This window comes from Agelaius tricolor, unplaced genomic scaffold (assembly GCF_023055355.1).
Source record: "Agelaius tricolor isolate 1412-34295 unplaced genomic scaffold, bAgeTri1.0.p SCAF_6, whole genome shotgun sequence".
Taxonomy (NCBI): domain Eukaryota; kingdom Metazoa; phylum Chordata; class Aves; order Passeriformes; family Icteridae; genus Agelaius; species Agelaius tricolor.
The window spans coordinates 4,136,828-4,152,749 of NW_027269266.1; the positions used below are offsets into that span (position 1 = coordinate 4,136,828).

At 43.9% G+C, this 15,922-nt stretch overlaps 1 protein-coding gene across 4 annotated transcripts in view; it reads right to left on the minus strand.

Moving 5' to 3' along the window:
- The window catches only part of PRKAG2 (protein kinase AMP-activated non-catalytic subunit gamma 2), a 217,303-nt gene that overhangs the window by 128,125 nt on the left and 73,256 nt on the right, over window positions 1-15,922 (minus strand). For 3 of the 4 annotated variants that reach the window (XM_071428545.1, XM_071428546.1, XM_071428548.1), the window contains one exon: window positions 10,710-10,989. In XM_071428545.1, coding sequence (XP_071284646.1) covers window positions 10,710-10,989 — 280 coding nt within the window. Of the gene's footprint in view, window positions 1-10,631; window positions 10,990-15,922 lie in introns of those variants that run through there. The other variant, XM_071428549.1, reaches the window with a different exon arrangement.

A 15,922-nucleotide genomic window follows, 5' to 3' on the forward strand; every position in this document is an offset into this window, starting at 1 on the left:
AGGAGGGCACCTGGGCTTCACAGTGCTGGAGGAGCTGCCAGGGTGGTGCACTCTGGGCTGGCACAGTGTGGCACAGCTGCTCCAATGCTCCTGTCACCCCAGTCCTGTGTCACACACCCACAACAGGGCTCCCAACCCTGTGTCACCCCAGCCCTGTGCCACACACCCACACAGGGCTCCCAACCCTGTCACCCCAACCCTGTGTCACCCCAGTCCTGTGTCACACACCCACAACAGGGCTCCCAACCCTGTGCCACCCCAGTCCTGTGCCACACACCCACACAGGGCTCCCAGCCCTGCACTCACCCACAATTTGGGGCTCAGAGAGCTGTAAACAGCAGGAGATGCTGCAAGAAGCAAACTACAAAGAAGCACACCACAGCTGCCAGCAGATAAAGTGTGCTTACAGGAAACCCAAGGCAAGCTTCAAAATAATTTAATTAAAGAACTGAGGTGCTTTGATGGTTGATCATCAAAGGCTCTAAGTACTTGTTTCACATATCAACTACACACATTAATATTTTCATCATCTAAGACAAGAGGTTTTTTTAAGATACAGAAGAATGTTCAAATATTCTGTGAACTGCAAAAGAAAAGGACGCATCAGAAAGTTTATATAGAAAAAAATCCAAAACAACAACAAATCAAAACCAAACAATCCACTACCCTTTTTTGCTTTGTTTTAAAACTAACATAAGAAAACTTGGATTTCATTAACACTTGGTGCCCTTTCTAGAACCAGCCTTCCCTGGTGGGAAGGTGGTTGAGTCTCCTGATCCATCTTAGAGCTCCCAGGCATAGGGACCTTTGTAAGCTCCCTGCTGGCTTTAGGTTTGTCATTTAGCAGTCACCACTGCTGGTTTTAGGACTGTCATAAATCAGTTCATTTCTGCCATTTGGCTCTTTCAGCAATGCTCTGTTTAGCTGGTCAGCTGGATAACAAATTCTAATACCCAAGGAGACCAAAGGGGCAGCACTGTGTGAGAACACCAATTACAGATTATTGCCAGAGATGGATAATCAGAGATTACTGACTCAAATCTTCCCTTCAGAAAGTTTTCCATGCAGGGCATTACTCTCAAAATCACATCCACTACAACATTTTTGCTTACTCCAGCTTCACACTCTATCCCCATGAATCCTCATCTCCCTGCCCCATCCTTTGCATTTTTTTTTGTGGAGCATCCCCACACACCCACTCAGCAGCACAAACCATTTCATACAACATTGGTACAGCACAGAGAGGCCAAATCACAAAATGGTGCCAAATCTGGGGAGCATGGACCTCTGGCTAACATGCATGTGAGTGCCTGTGAATAACAAAATTGCTTTTATAAACCTGAATTGGGTCCTTTGCACAGTGCTGTCCTTCATTCAGAATGTCCCACACTGTGCCAGGGAAGCTTGTCAGAAGTTTTGATAGATTATCAATCAAATTTATTGAAAGTTTAGATGGATGGGAACTGTTCATAGATCACTGTCCAAAAATTAGACCCAAGACCTGTTTTCTGCCATGAGTAGAAGGCTTTGCCTGTCATTTTAGACTAGGAACATGACTTCTAGCCTTCTCCAGCTGATGTGTTTATTATTCTACTCACAATAAACCTCAAATCAATTAACTCACTGGGCTAGAAAATCCTGAATGAATTAATTTTAAAAAGTGGCATCTCTGTTGTACTTGGCTTTGGCAAAGGAAGCATGAGCTCACTTTGGTCAAAGAGAAAGCAGCACAGAAAGATTCAGCTGCACTACACAGGTTCAGGAGAACAGGAATTAGATCAGTGACCTAGGTTGGAATTACACCATTTCCACAGCAGCTTCACCTCTGTCAAACTACAAGGACAAAAGACTTCTTCCTATATCTCCTAATTCAGACTGATATTTGACTTACTATGGCAGTGGGGAAAAAAAAAATCCTAAACCTGGCACCACACAGAGGTTTGTATTTTTTACTCTACTTCTCCACATTTCCTTCTCCCAGTACCACCCAACCTGCTTCTAAACTTGCTGTACAGATCAAGTGAGCTAATGCCAACTCCACTGCCAGATGATCACTGCACAGCTTGAAGGTGTTCCAGCCCCTGAGTGAATCCAAATCCATGATCCAGGTTCTCCTTGCCCAGTTTGTGACTCTGCCAGTGACTGCTGGAAGTGAGGAGCTGCTAAAGCAGCTGCTGGAAGCTCCTGTGATGGTTTATAGACACTGCAGTCCCTGCCCATGGTTATTTCCCATACAAATGGGAATGTTACCTTCAGCTGGCTTTATGGCCAATGGGAAAATGTACATGTGGAAGCAGGAAACAAATCTAGAAAGCCTTGCAAGTAGCAGAGTCTGGGTGAATTCTGTAAAACCCCCTCAGCCAAATCACTGGTTATCAGCAGAGCTCTCCTTCAAGAGGTTTTCACAGCCCCAAAGGCTGAAAAAGCAAAGGCTCATTTCCACAAAGCCCATAAACTGAGACATGATAGTGATCAGCTCCTTGCCCTGTTGACTCTCACAATGCACAGCAATTCACCACCAATTTTATGGGGCTTATTTTATTTTTTAAATCACACCAAGCTCAGTCATAACTCACACTGACCCAAAATGGCTACATAAGAGCTGGCCTGAGCCTGGCATTTAACTGTATTTTACCCTCTCTACTCCACACACTGTATTCCTCAATCCATGCACTTCTCTGCCTTGTGATCAGATTCTTTCATTACAAATTTTTCCAGATCAGAAAACTGATTGAGCCAACATTTATCATGTTTATTCAGCCCATTTTTGAGGCATTTCCCAAGCACCTTATCTAGGAAGCTGATAACCCATGATATCTGTAAAACTTGGATCTGATACCTTAAGTCATTATTACTCCTCCAGACTCCAAACACATATCCAAAAAAAATCTTGGATGCACAATGCTTTTTCAGTGGACTTAGAACAAGCATTCACTTAGAATCAGGAAAAGCAATGTACTTTTAAATGTATGAACAAACCTACTTAAATAAATAGGATTTCTCCAGCACTTATAAACAAATACTTGCTTTAGGACCAAATTCTGAAATGACTGATCAAAATGGAAAATGGACTCATAAATAGAATTGAAGGTCTGCTCCTACATTTATTCTCAGATTTGTAAAATACAGATAGCTAAATATGAACAGCCCACAACCACAAACATTTCCCCCACAATTTATTTCCAAATGATTTCCTGTGATTGTCCAGCTTAAGAGAGCAAAACACTCACTTTAGCTTTACTATTGCTTACATTGCTGCCTCTGTGGAAAAGCCACCTGTACATCAGCAATGCCCTTCAGACAACTTTTATCAAGACACAAAGAAGAGCAGCAGTTCATCAGCCCCTGGACATGTTCAATCTGCAGTTTCTATTTCCCCTTATGCCAGCAGCAGTCTCTAAAAGAGCAAATCTAAAACTAAGGTCTTGTCCATACATCACAAGAAATAATAATTTGGTTATTATTAAAAAGTTTGAGTATTTGCAGTATGTTTCCCAGCTGAAACCCCAGGAAAGAGATAAAAAATGGGAATGAATGCAGACACAGGGTTTTTTGTTGTTGTTTTTGTTGGATTTGGGATTTTTGGGGTTTTTTTCTGGTGGGTTTTTTTGTGGGTTTTTTTTTTTTTTTGTGACTGCATATAAATCATTAGAAATTTGAAGACAATCTGAAAAATCCTTCTTGTCTGGAAAGAATATAGAAGCATACTGGATGTATTCCCCCTATGCAGACAAGACTGACCATGAGAAACTAAGGTGAAAAGGGAAGGACATAGAAAGATGTCCAAATAAACTAAGAACAATCACCATAGGCACGTTTTAGCCAGACAAATCATCTGCTGCTGACAGCAACATCAGTAACTGGCAGCAGAAATGGTGCTGAATGTGGCTGCTCTTTGGCCATGCGTGCAGCACCAGCCTTGCTGCAGAAGTGCTGACACATTTTGTCTGCAAAAAGTCATTTTTCTGGCATAGATGAGACCAAAATGAACAGTGCTGGTCCCCTTGTCTGCCTCTGAGGGCAAGGCAAGCTTGAAAATGGATGATCAGATGTCCTGGCACACCAGTACTGGAGAATAAAGCAAGACAAACAGCTTTTCTCCTTTTCCAGGTTTTGTGGGCTGACTGTGGAAGAGTCTACACCACCCCCAAGGTGGACGTGGACCAAGCAGCCCTGTCCTTGTCCTGCAGAGTGGTCACAGCCACAAATCAAAGCTGCCTCCTGCCCTTTCCCTCTCCATCCCACCTGCCTGCCCATTCAGAAGTTTGGGGCACTGTGAATAGAGCAGCAGAACTGGAAATGGCCTCAGCGTTCAGGGTCCTGGTGCAGGCTGGAACTGATGGATCTCCGCAGTTGTGGCCCAAAGGCTGGCAGGTTCTAAGACCATGGGAGGAATGTATTGGTTTAGCAAAAAAAAATCCCAAATGCAGATGGCAGCAGCTGGCATGAGGAAGGACACCCCATTGTATGGTGCCATTCTGCAGGAAAACATTCCTGAAGGGTAATGGTGGGAAACAGCTTGAGGAAAGGGAAGGTGAAATGGCTGTGCCCAACCCTCCCCAGTAGCCTGTCCTGGGCTAAACTCATTCCTCTGCAAGCTGGCACCTAAATACCACAAACATGGAGTAAAATCTTGGGAGGGAATGAACTCCAGTCCAATGCTTGAAAAAAAAAATTTAGCAGAGATCAGCTTCAGTCCAAAGGCCTTTGAGGCACCAGAGCACAACCTGGCTGCAGTGTGGCAGGGTTTCCCCAACTCCTTCCCTGGGTTACTGCAAATGAGAGCTACTTGCTCCATCTATGGGTAAAAATTAGTACAGTCATAGGCTGTTCTCACAGAGGGCATCATCTAACCACGAGATGTTCTACAAGAAAATAAATTATTAGAATGAATAAGGTGAATGACAACCATTCTGCCTTGCTTCTCACAGTCCTTTGAACAAAATACCATCTGGACCATTATTATGGGAGCACCAGGAGTCCTCCTTATGGATTGCTTCAGGTACCACAGTTAATAAAATTGAATACCAGAAGGAGAAAAAAGTATTAAGAAGAAGCAGAACACTAAAACATTATATTGAAAAACATTTACTTTCTCAAGTGCAGTGAAAATTCACTGTGATCCAAATCTGACCACCAGCATCAAGATGTTTCAAAGCTGTGTAATTTTCAATTCAAAGTTCCATAAGGAATTTTTAATTCTGAGCTAAATTTATCTTTTGATCCCATGCACCTCAACCCAAACCTTTAGGTCAATGGAAACCTTTTAATTGATTTCCTTTACTGGTAAAACTGACAGCATTATTAATGTGTCATGAGTATTGCTGCTTGTTACTTGGACCAATTTTTTCAGAAGGGGAAGCAGCACTGGAAAAAGCTCTGATGTCCTTCAAATGAGGCACTCAGATCCATCAAAAAAGGAATTTTTAAATGAATTAAATTTCATACAAACATCTACTTCTAATAAAATATTCAGGGTACTTGATTTTAGCCCATCTGCAGTGGTAGCTCCCTCATAGCCACTCAGTGAAAGAAAGCTGTTCTCATTTATTTGCACATGTTTTTGCTGTGCAGGGAGAGCTCATGCAAGAAAAGTGACATCTGCATTGTGCTTCTTCCCAGTGCAGGTCACGCTCCTGTGTTTACTTTGGATCACCTCAGTTTGCTTTACTGAGATGTGTCACTGCTTTCTCTTGGCATTGCACCTCTCACAAATGACACACATGGGAAGTGTCTGCCCACTGCAGCCAGGACTCAACCATGTCTGGGGGCAGCAGGTCCCAACTGGTGCCCCATGGGAGCAGTTCCTGTAGTTTTGAGCTAAAACAAACTGGGAAGCAGTTCCACAATGCCAATTTTAAAATCACCTTTCACAGCCCCTCAAACTTCAACTTGCACCTCTTCACTCACCCTTTGCTCCTGTTGTCCCTGAAAAAAATCTGTAAAATCACTGTCAGCTCTGTAGAAGCCCACTGCAAGCTGCAGGTCACACCAATGCACTCACATCCAATTAAATTGTAATTATTTTAATGTTCCATGGCTGCCCATGTGGCCACGCTGCTGCTGGTGGTACTGAGCTGTACATCCTCAGTTGTGCAGGATATTTTCCCTTAATATTTTTCTTAAATGTGTTATTCCAGAGGTGCTACCACTGCTGCTGGGGGGCTCAGCCTTGTTCAGCAGTGGGTCCTCCTTGGAGCCATCTGGCACTGGCTCTGTTGGACATGGGGGAAGCTTCCAGAAGCCACTCTGTGGTTCCCCCCACTACCAAATCCTGGCCACACAAATCCAGTGGAGTTACCAACATTATTCTCACAGTGAATCCAAAACACAGCATTGTACCAGCCACTAGAAGGAAAATTAACCCTTTCCCAGCCAAAACCAGGGTGGTATCCATCTCTTATTCTCTGCTTTGACATCACACCCAGCTCCAACATTTTCCACTGAACCCCAATAAATCACAACCACCTTTCCTGTCCTTTGATGTGCACACCCAGTGCTGGATTGTTGCAGGCTGAAGCCAGCTCTGGGTCCAGGTGCTGGGGCCAATCTCCACTTGCAGAACACTCTGGGAGGTGCAAGGTGGGCAGCACTGAGGGGATGCATTTACCAAGCATCACAGTGCAGGGAACAGCACTAGAAAGTTCCTCTGCACTCCCTCAAAGCCAGGCTTGATTCACCCCCAATCCATATGCAGTTTTCAGCTGTCAGTTTAACAGTGCTGTTGAAAAGGAATTCTCTGATAAAAAAGAAATGAAAAATTAAATAAATGTGATGATTACATTTCAGAGCACTTGTACAGAAATCCAGCATGCAAAGAACTGTCTTGGATTTTTCTGCAGTGAAGGGGCTGCACCAGTGGCCAAGCACACACCTCACCCAAAAATGTCACTACAGAGCTTCTCCCAGAGGGATCTGAGGTGGATTTTTTGCAAGGGTGGGAGGCTGAATGTGAAGCCCCAAGAAGCTGAATTTGAAGCCCCAAGCAGCAGTTTACTGCTGTTACTTATGAACTACCTGAAGTGGCTGGCAGCCAAGTACATGTTGTGGGAAGGTATTTTTTTCTTTCAAGGCAAATCTTTTGTCAGATCAAGCTGTGGGGTTATGACCAGATACTGAACTGGGGTAACCAAAGGGAAGAGGCACAAAGATGAGCTCTGGATAGTGCCAAAACCAATGATAAAATACTGAAGATAAGCAAAACCTTTAAACTCCCAGCCTGAAGTGGAAAATAGTTTAAGTTTCACATCTACAAATCACTTTCTGTTTTACCATTGTCCTACCCTAAACTGTGTACATTCAAAAGACAAAATAACTTAGCTGGGAAAAGAGCAACTACATGGGAAAGCAAGTGCTGCAAATACCACACATAGTCTTTAAAATGAAAACAAGCAAGGAAGAAGTTGCTTCCAAGAAAAACAAGGAATATGCAGAGTAACAGGTTAGTCTATGTTTTGAACAATGTGTGGGAGGAGGAAGTGGAGGGAAGATGGGGTATGTTATTTAAAACAAGGACTGCACCTACTTTCCCCCACACACTGCTCATGATGACAGGAAAGGAGCACAGCACAGACTCCTTTCAGATAAAGTGGGGGACAAAAACAAACCCCAGGTCCCTGTGAACTTTTATCTGCTCTTTTTTTCAAATTGCTGATTGCCTGGATAAAACACACATTTGCCATAAACCCAAAGGGAAGACTCCAGTACAGAGTTTCCCAGAAGAGCCACAGCTGGGAGGGACATCTGCAGATCTCTGGTCTGATCCCTGCTCAAAGCAACTTTAAACTGGGCTGCTCAGAGCCTAGTCCAGTCAATTTATTAAAATCTGCCAGGGCAGCAATTTCACAGCCCCTCTGGAGCCCTGCTGCCACACCAGCCCCTCCAAGAACATTATTCCTACATATTCCTTGCACTTCCCTCCTGACTCCTGCACTTTCTCTGGGCATCCCTGGAGGGGCTGGCACTGTCTTGTCCTAACCCCATTAGGAAACTGAAGACAGCACAAAATTCTTCTTTTCCTTTTTTCTTCCTCCCCCTCCACCAGTGTGGGGCTGCAGCCCCAAGTGCCATGGCCTTTGCTGGACCAGGATGTCCCCATCTTGTACTGGGGAGCCCACAGCTGGACCCAGCACTGCTGATGTGTCTCACTGGTGCCAAGCAGAGGGGGAGGATGACCTCCCTTGACCTGCTGGTGATCCTCAGAGTGCAATCTGTTAATTTTCATTTTCATGCAATTAATCCAGCAGGGATGTGAAGGCAGGCAAACACAGCTGATCTCAATGCACTCACAGTCTGAAAACTGATAAAACAACCCGAGTCCCATTCACTTTGAACACAGACATCCCAAACTGTTTGAGAAAATGAGATTTTAATCACATAGGTTGTGACAATTTTGAGCAGTGAAGCATTTAAGCACCTTTAGAAATGTGGAGCCACGTGCTGGTTTAGCTTTTCTCAGAGCTCATCAGCACAGCACCTCTGCAAAAGTCTGAGGTGTACCTGAGAAGTCTTGTACGTCAGGAAATGCTGCTCAAGCCACAGAGACCTTGTTTTGAGTAGCACACAACCAATTAACTTACTCTTCTGTAGTACCTGGGGTTACTCTATTTGCAAAGCAGCAGAATGCAGAAGTATTGCTCATAAAAATATAATAAAACAGCAGAAATGCTAACCTGTACTTTTCCAGAAGTCTTGAAAGGGTTTTGCTAAATAAAATCTTATCAAAGTTAATTAAATATAGTAAACTCTAAGTGTGTAATTCATTGCTGCCCCTGTTTAGCACATTCTGGATAAAATCCACTTTAATGTGGTAGTGAAGGGTAGGTGTCTGCATTAGACTCACTGTAAGAGAGCTAAATGCTGTGAAGGGATAATAAATGTCCTGTTTTGCAAAAAGCTGTGGGAAGAGAAGAGTTATCAATTTAAACACCAATTAAAACCAGCACACACTTTCCAAGGGGCTGCCTCTCTTGCCTTAAGAACAAAAGGCCACGAGCACCCAAGCCCAGTGCAGTTCCTGCAAGGCTCCCAGAGCAGCAGGGTCATGGATATCTTCTGCTGGCTCAAATATAGCATGGCCCCATTCCAAGCCTGCTCCTGAGGCACTGATGTGACCTTATCAAAAGGATTTTGCTGACTCCTGGAAGATTGCTTTATTTAATATTCTGTTGTACCTAGCTAGGACTTAAATAGTGCTGGCTGCTTAGATAAGTTGATTACAAGGTCCCAGGATGGCTTTGCTCTGCAGTCTGAATTGCTGCTATTCATGCAGCAGAGAGCCCTTCTCTGCTCACTCCACTCACTCAGCAGAATACTGCCAAAATTGAAAGGCCATATTTGAACCTATGTGGACTGGCAAGAAGAGCTTAAATGGATTTTAAATATTGTGAAGTTTTAACAAGAGGGGAGCGTAAAAAGCGTACTTGAACTTCAAGAAGGGATGAACAAATGTCCTTGAATAGATGTTTAGAGCCTTCTCTGAGTCCTTCAGAAACACTGACTCCTACTTTCAATCTCCTGATGGTGTTTTAGAGAGAAGGAAGGAGTGGAAAGGATACCATTTCAATTAACCTTCAGCAGCACTTCTGATAAACCAAGAGAAAAACCCTGCATGGCTTTGTATTGCTGTGTTCTTGTGGACAAGTCATTATGAAATAAAATAATTGGCTTTAATCAGAACAAGTTAAGATAAATTCTCATAAAGAAAAATGAGAAGATCTCTCTCTACTATTTAAAATCACTGAACATTATCAATACATTGCAGGAAACACATAGCCCAACACAGGTATATGCATGACCAGTTCTGTACCTACATTGTCACAGAAGATTTGCCAACAATTTTTCATTATTTCTTCTGTTTACAGAATGAAAACTCTCTGTGATCTTACAATCCAGCAAGACATTATTCCTCTCTTTCCCCTATAACTCTGCTCCTTTCCCACAGCCACCAAACCCTCATGCAGATCAGGTTTGGTTTGTTGACCAGCACTGGGAAACTTTGTTCAGTAAGAAAGTTTTAAAACTGAAGCGTGTTTTCAATCCTGCTCATTTCTGAGTTCTAGCAGTGTGTTAATAGCACCCAGGCTGCTGAAGAGCTAAAATCTTTGCCCAGTATAAAGCTGTATATAGCAAGTGCTCTGAAACAAAGAGGTTTGCTATGCCTTTCATATTCCTGCAGAGGAGCTCAAATATCCCCTTAATGGTCATTTGACTGGAAACAAATTAAATTTATTTCCATCCAGCAAAGGTTGCCTGCCCTTCCTACAATAGGACAAATAAATACCAATTAGAGAACACAGCTGAAATTCCCTTTGGGATCTATAGAACCTGTAACTCCTGAGTGACATCATGTCAGTGCCCACCTCCACCACACATCCCATGACTGTTTCCAGCTGTTCTCAAGTCTTGGCAGTGACATTGCTGAAACCACCAGAAAACTCCCACTAATGTGGACAAAGGATTTCTAAACAAAGCACAGGAGTGTGATTTCCATCCTCAGCCCTGTGGAGGTTCCCCTGAGGTGTCCATGACCCTGCAGAAGTCACACCTAATGGCCAGCACATCAGAAACCCACAAGACATGGTCAGTGAAAGAGAGAATGAACAATTAGCACATGCCTCATCTGCACTTACTTCACTACCGCAGGTAAAGCATGGGCCAAGCCCAGAGGTACCGTGTATCTTCCTGAAATAACATGAGCAATTTCTTACTTTTTCTTGATCTGGAGAAAAACTTGATGCCCCCAGGAGAGGTAGACGGGTTAGAATTGGGGGAAGACTCTTTGGAGGAGGACCTGAAGATGCCACTGAAGCTCATTCGGCGTGGGGAGCGTGGGGGAGACTCCTGGTAGGGGAAGGGGAACACTGTTTTGGGTGAGCCAGGACTGTGCTTGGATCTCACAGGGGCAGAAACAGGGCTGGAAGGTCGGTTCTGGAGCCCCTTGGAGAAAAGGCCTTTGGAAGGGCTGCCAGCTGAGTAGCTTTCATCCACCTGAGGAGGAGACAAGGAGGAAGAAAAAAAGAAAAGTTTCCATTAATTCAGTTCAGTTCAGGCTTCCAGGATCTCTGAGCTTGTCTCAACAGAGCCAACTCCTGTTTGGTGGGGTGGTGGATTAGCCAGAGGTCCCCTTCCCCAGTGTTGTCATTATAGTGCAAGAGTTCTATTACCATTACATTGCAAGGGTTCCATATTGCCAGAGTTTCATACCTCTTTGCCGTTTCTTGTAGGCAGCTCCTCCAGGCACTGACTCTTCCTTGTCCTAGCAGCAGCCAACTGACTCCAGTTCCCCCCAATCCACTCTTTTATAACACTCTTCTTATTGGCTACAGCTGTGGCCTGTTAGCATCAGGCCTGCTCCTAATCTTTAGTAATTGGTCTAGCTGCAACTCTTTAGGGGCTAAGATTACACTCTGTACCACCTTCATTTACCCATACTGTATCCCCCTACACCCCAGCACCTGCCTCCACTGACACCCAGGTGTGTGTGTGCCACCTCTCTGGCCTCACGCTGCCCCTTGCTCCTAAAGGCACCCTGAATTTCACAAAACCCTTTCAAGGTGTGCATACATTTTATTATCACACATAATACAGGAATTTGTCTACTGCCTTTGTCTGTCACAAACCCCTTTTCCTTCCTCAGACAAATGAAAGGTGACTGGCACTGAATTTATTTAAGGCAATGAATGATCGTGGTTAAGGAAACACAGTGCCCTGAAGTCTTCCCCATGAATTTAAGGACCCACCCACAGCTCTTAAATCTCCATCCCATGATGTGACTCAGCACAGCACACAAGTCCCCAAGTGCCTGACAGGCCTCCATGACACTGGCCACATCCACAACTGTGGGATTGCAACTCCTATCCCAAAAATAGAGGAGCCATTTTAGAGTGATGACGTCCCTGCTAATTACCTGAGCTGGGAAATGACCTTTCTAACAGCTGGATCCCTTTTGGGACCTGTGCTGCCTTTCCAGCAGTGTAAATATCTGTGCACAGCACAGCTCTGCACTGTACAGGTTTGCCCAGTGAGGGGGAGAAAAGAACCCAGAAAAACAAACAACAAAAAAAAGGAACTAAGATTAAATTCTCCTCCCCATACAATTAACAGAAGCTGACCCAAAATCTCAGTGGGATTTGCACGTGCCTGGGCTATATGGAGAGTTTATTTCCTTCTGGAAGCACAAAGTAGTTCTGTGGGTATGAGGCTGCTGTTTTAGCTGGGGGCATTTCTCATGAATGAAGGGCTCTGTTCCTGGCAGAAGGCAGCAGTGGGTTCCAGGTCACCAGGGAATGCTTAGGCCAAGGCCAAGGTGGATGTGCCCACAGCCCCCTGCATGCCTGCTCCTCTCTGCCCAATTACTCAGCACAAAGCAGGAGGGATGGCTCAGGACTGTCAAGATGCCTCCTGATGTGTGTCAGTCCAGCTAGGTAAAGGCATTGCTGCCATGGGAGTCATCTTAGGGAAAAAATCTTTCATTAGGATGATTGAGATGAAAGGAAACCTCATAGGCACATATGCTCTGCTTTGGGTCAGTGAAGGGCTTGTGTGTATGAGCCCAACAAAAATGGTCAGCAAAATTTAAAACCCATGCAAATAACCCTGTTTTCAAAACACAGTTTATTCACAGCTCCAAAACAGGTGTAGAAAGATGCACAAGCAGTATAATGTCCAAATAGCTGCTCCCTCCATAACCCAGGGTCCCCTTTCTTGCAGACCTTTCTGTGTCCTGCACACACACTTTGGGCCAGCTCCTCTTTCCACTTGGGATGGGACAGAGCTGGAGCAGGTCCTGATGTGTGGAACTGCAGAAAGGCCTGCAGAGATTGCAATCTCCCTTTTGGGAAGATTTCCAACCCAAAGGGCAAGTGGCACCTTGTCTGGGAGATGGACACAAACAGTGTGGGTCATGAGAGGGGCACAGACTTGTGCCAGCACAGCCCTGGTTAGGTGATGAATTCTGCTCTGTGTTCCCCTGCACAGCACAGAGATTCTGACAAGAGACAGAACAACTTTTTTTATAACTGCATTCCTGTTTTTGACAGTGTGGGCAAAAATGTCTCAAACATATACCTGTCCTTTTCCAGATGAATTAGGGGAGCAGTTGCCCTCAAGGGCAAGTTTTTGAAAAAGATAAATCAATTCTAACTGAAGCAATATCAACTACCAAAAGCAACAACAGACTCTGGACAGTCTCCACAAGAGAAGAAAAAAGCAGAGTTTCCTGCTTAATGCAGTTGCCTGAGGCTCAGGCTTGCCTCCTAGCTCTGTCATGGATTCTATGTGCAATCTTGAACACTCATTCTAAATTATAAATCTATTCTGCCATGAGGACTGTCTCTCCTTTATTCCCACCCCAAGTCTTCCAGCACTCACACTGTCTCCCAGTGAGTATTTATCAAGAATAATAGGGCACAGTCCCTCAACTGAGACCAGGAATAATAACCACGCTATAGGAAATTAATAAACAAATTGCACTTTTGTCATGGGTAAAACAGTCCCAAAGTGATAGCTTTCTCATAAAAGCTCATTAACTTTACTAAAATATCATCTGTAAATCATCTGAGACTACTTAGGCCTTGTTCTCTTCACAACTACACAGTTCAAGAAACAACCAAGTAGCACAATGGCACCTCCTTCTGCATTGCAATTTAAACAGGTCTGCTGCCAAATCTACTGCCTGAAAGTCAGGAGTGAGAACATTTTCTAGCTTATTTTAATCATGATACAAATCTGACACTGCTACTGTAGTTTAGGTGTGTTTCCAGGGTGGCAATTTCATTATATTTTTACCTAGAGTGACAAGCCATGACATTTGTAAAGCCAAGGACCTCATTCTGGCACTACCCTTAATGCTGCCTGTTAACTTTTTTTTTGCATGCTTGTTTGGTTAAACTGGCACACTGATAGGAGACACTTCAAAACAACTGCTGTGTCCTTACACACTAAAGCAATTTTAGAGATGCAAAATGTCAAACAACAATTTGTAAAAAAGGTCAGTATTGCCTTGTACATGCAAGCCAGACACAAAAACAAATTGTTCTCAAATTCTGAGCAGAAGCAGCAGGGTGTTTTTATTTACTGCAATCACAACCAGTTGCTTTCTCTCCATCATGCCAGGCAGATGAATTAATTAATTGTCAGAGCACCAGGGGCACACTGCTAAATACACATGTGCATGCTACCAAATTAAAGGAAATTACTGCATTGAATTCTTCCCCAGCCTGTTAATTACACACAGGTTACATCCACCATCACGGTGGGCAAACACTTGTGATTTTGCTTGGGAAATTACAACAGGATTGCTTGCTTAGAATATCATTTGTGGCTAATGGATTGCAAGTTTTAAAAGACTATTATTATTTACTTCTGCAAGTAAAATCAGCAGCAACAGTTATCACAGCATATCCAAAAGCACAAGGCAATGCTCATTTTCATGCTTCAGCTGGGAATGCAGAAGAATCTTTGCTGTGGAATAAACCCCATCAGCCCATGCAGACTTGGTGTGACAACTCTGGCAGTGATGCTAGAGGCAGGTTACACAGCTAGATCATTCATCAGCCTGTTTTGAATGCTTTTTGGACTCATTCCCTAAAGCTATGATAGGCAGGTGGGCTGAAAACTCCCACATGTGCTTTGGAAAGATAACTATTCCCCCAGCTGAGCTTTAGTAGCAAAATAAAAGTATTACACCCTGGTTTCTCACATTAGTAAACACTGTGAATCACTTTGTGTTGGTCCAGGACAAGCTGTAAAGAGAGAATGGGCAGAAATATGGAACACACCTAAAATCAGCATAAATGCACATGGAGGTATGGCTCGTTTTATCCCAAATGGGCAATTTGCCTCTTGGAGATAAGGAATCCAAACACAAAATGCAAGTACAATACTAATCAGTGCATAAATAACATCTAATAAAAAATCTAAAAATTCTTTTAAGTGCTAATACTGTTCAGCTATTTAAAAAAACACCAAAAACAAACAAATGAAAACCAAACTCCCCCCACAAACCCAACAAAACAACAGCAAAAACCAAAAACAAAACCCCCAAAAACAACCAACCAACTACCAATTAACCAACCAACCAACAACAAAGCATTTCTTGTGTTGGCTTTGTGCAAAGCCTAAATGGGATCTTTGAGCTGTCTGCCCAACACTGGACTCCTTAAATCTGAAAACTGGTTATGCTGGAGAGAAATGGCAGCCCCTGACCTGATGCCTGCAGAGAGCAGAGGAGCTGGAACAGGGCTAAATTAGCAGCTTGGTGCCAGTGCCAGTGCAACCCTAGCCTCAGCCTAGAGCAATGTGCTCCCCAAGGGAGGTGAAGCAACAGAGCAGAGCCCTGTTCCACATCAGATGTGCTGCTTCTAGGGACCAACTGCACTTGTTCATGGCTAAACTGGTTATCTCACACAGCACTGAGAAAAACATCTCCTGAAATGCTCTAAGTTGTTATCAGTTTTCATGCTTTGCAGCACAAAAGGATCCCCAGCTGGGGACCAGGGAGAGGTTTTGCCCAGTTTTACACACTAAGTGACCACAGGCATGTTTTGAAAATACGTCCAGAACTATCCACTGTTGAAAACAAAGCCACAAAATGAGCCATGTCTTACAGTGTTTGGCATCTGGCAGAGTTAGCATTGCGTTTTTTGAGTGAAACATGAAGTGACAGTGGGGCACTCGTCCCCAAGTCCAGAAGCTCTGGAAGATTTCACTACAAGGAATAAGACTGTGAAACTGCCCCTGTCATTTCACCTGGATGATGGAATCTTTCTCTCTTCCTATCCTCCTCTTCTTTTCTCCTGGCTTAGAGTTTGGCTCTGCAACAGGATTGTGCCCAAACCCTTCATCTTCAGACCAAGAGAACATTCCCTGGCCCCCCTTGCTTGTTGCTCTGGTTAACATACACCAAGTGAACAACTTTGTA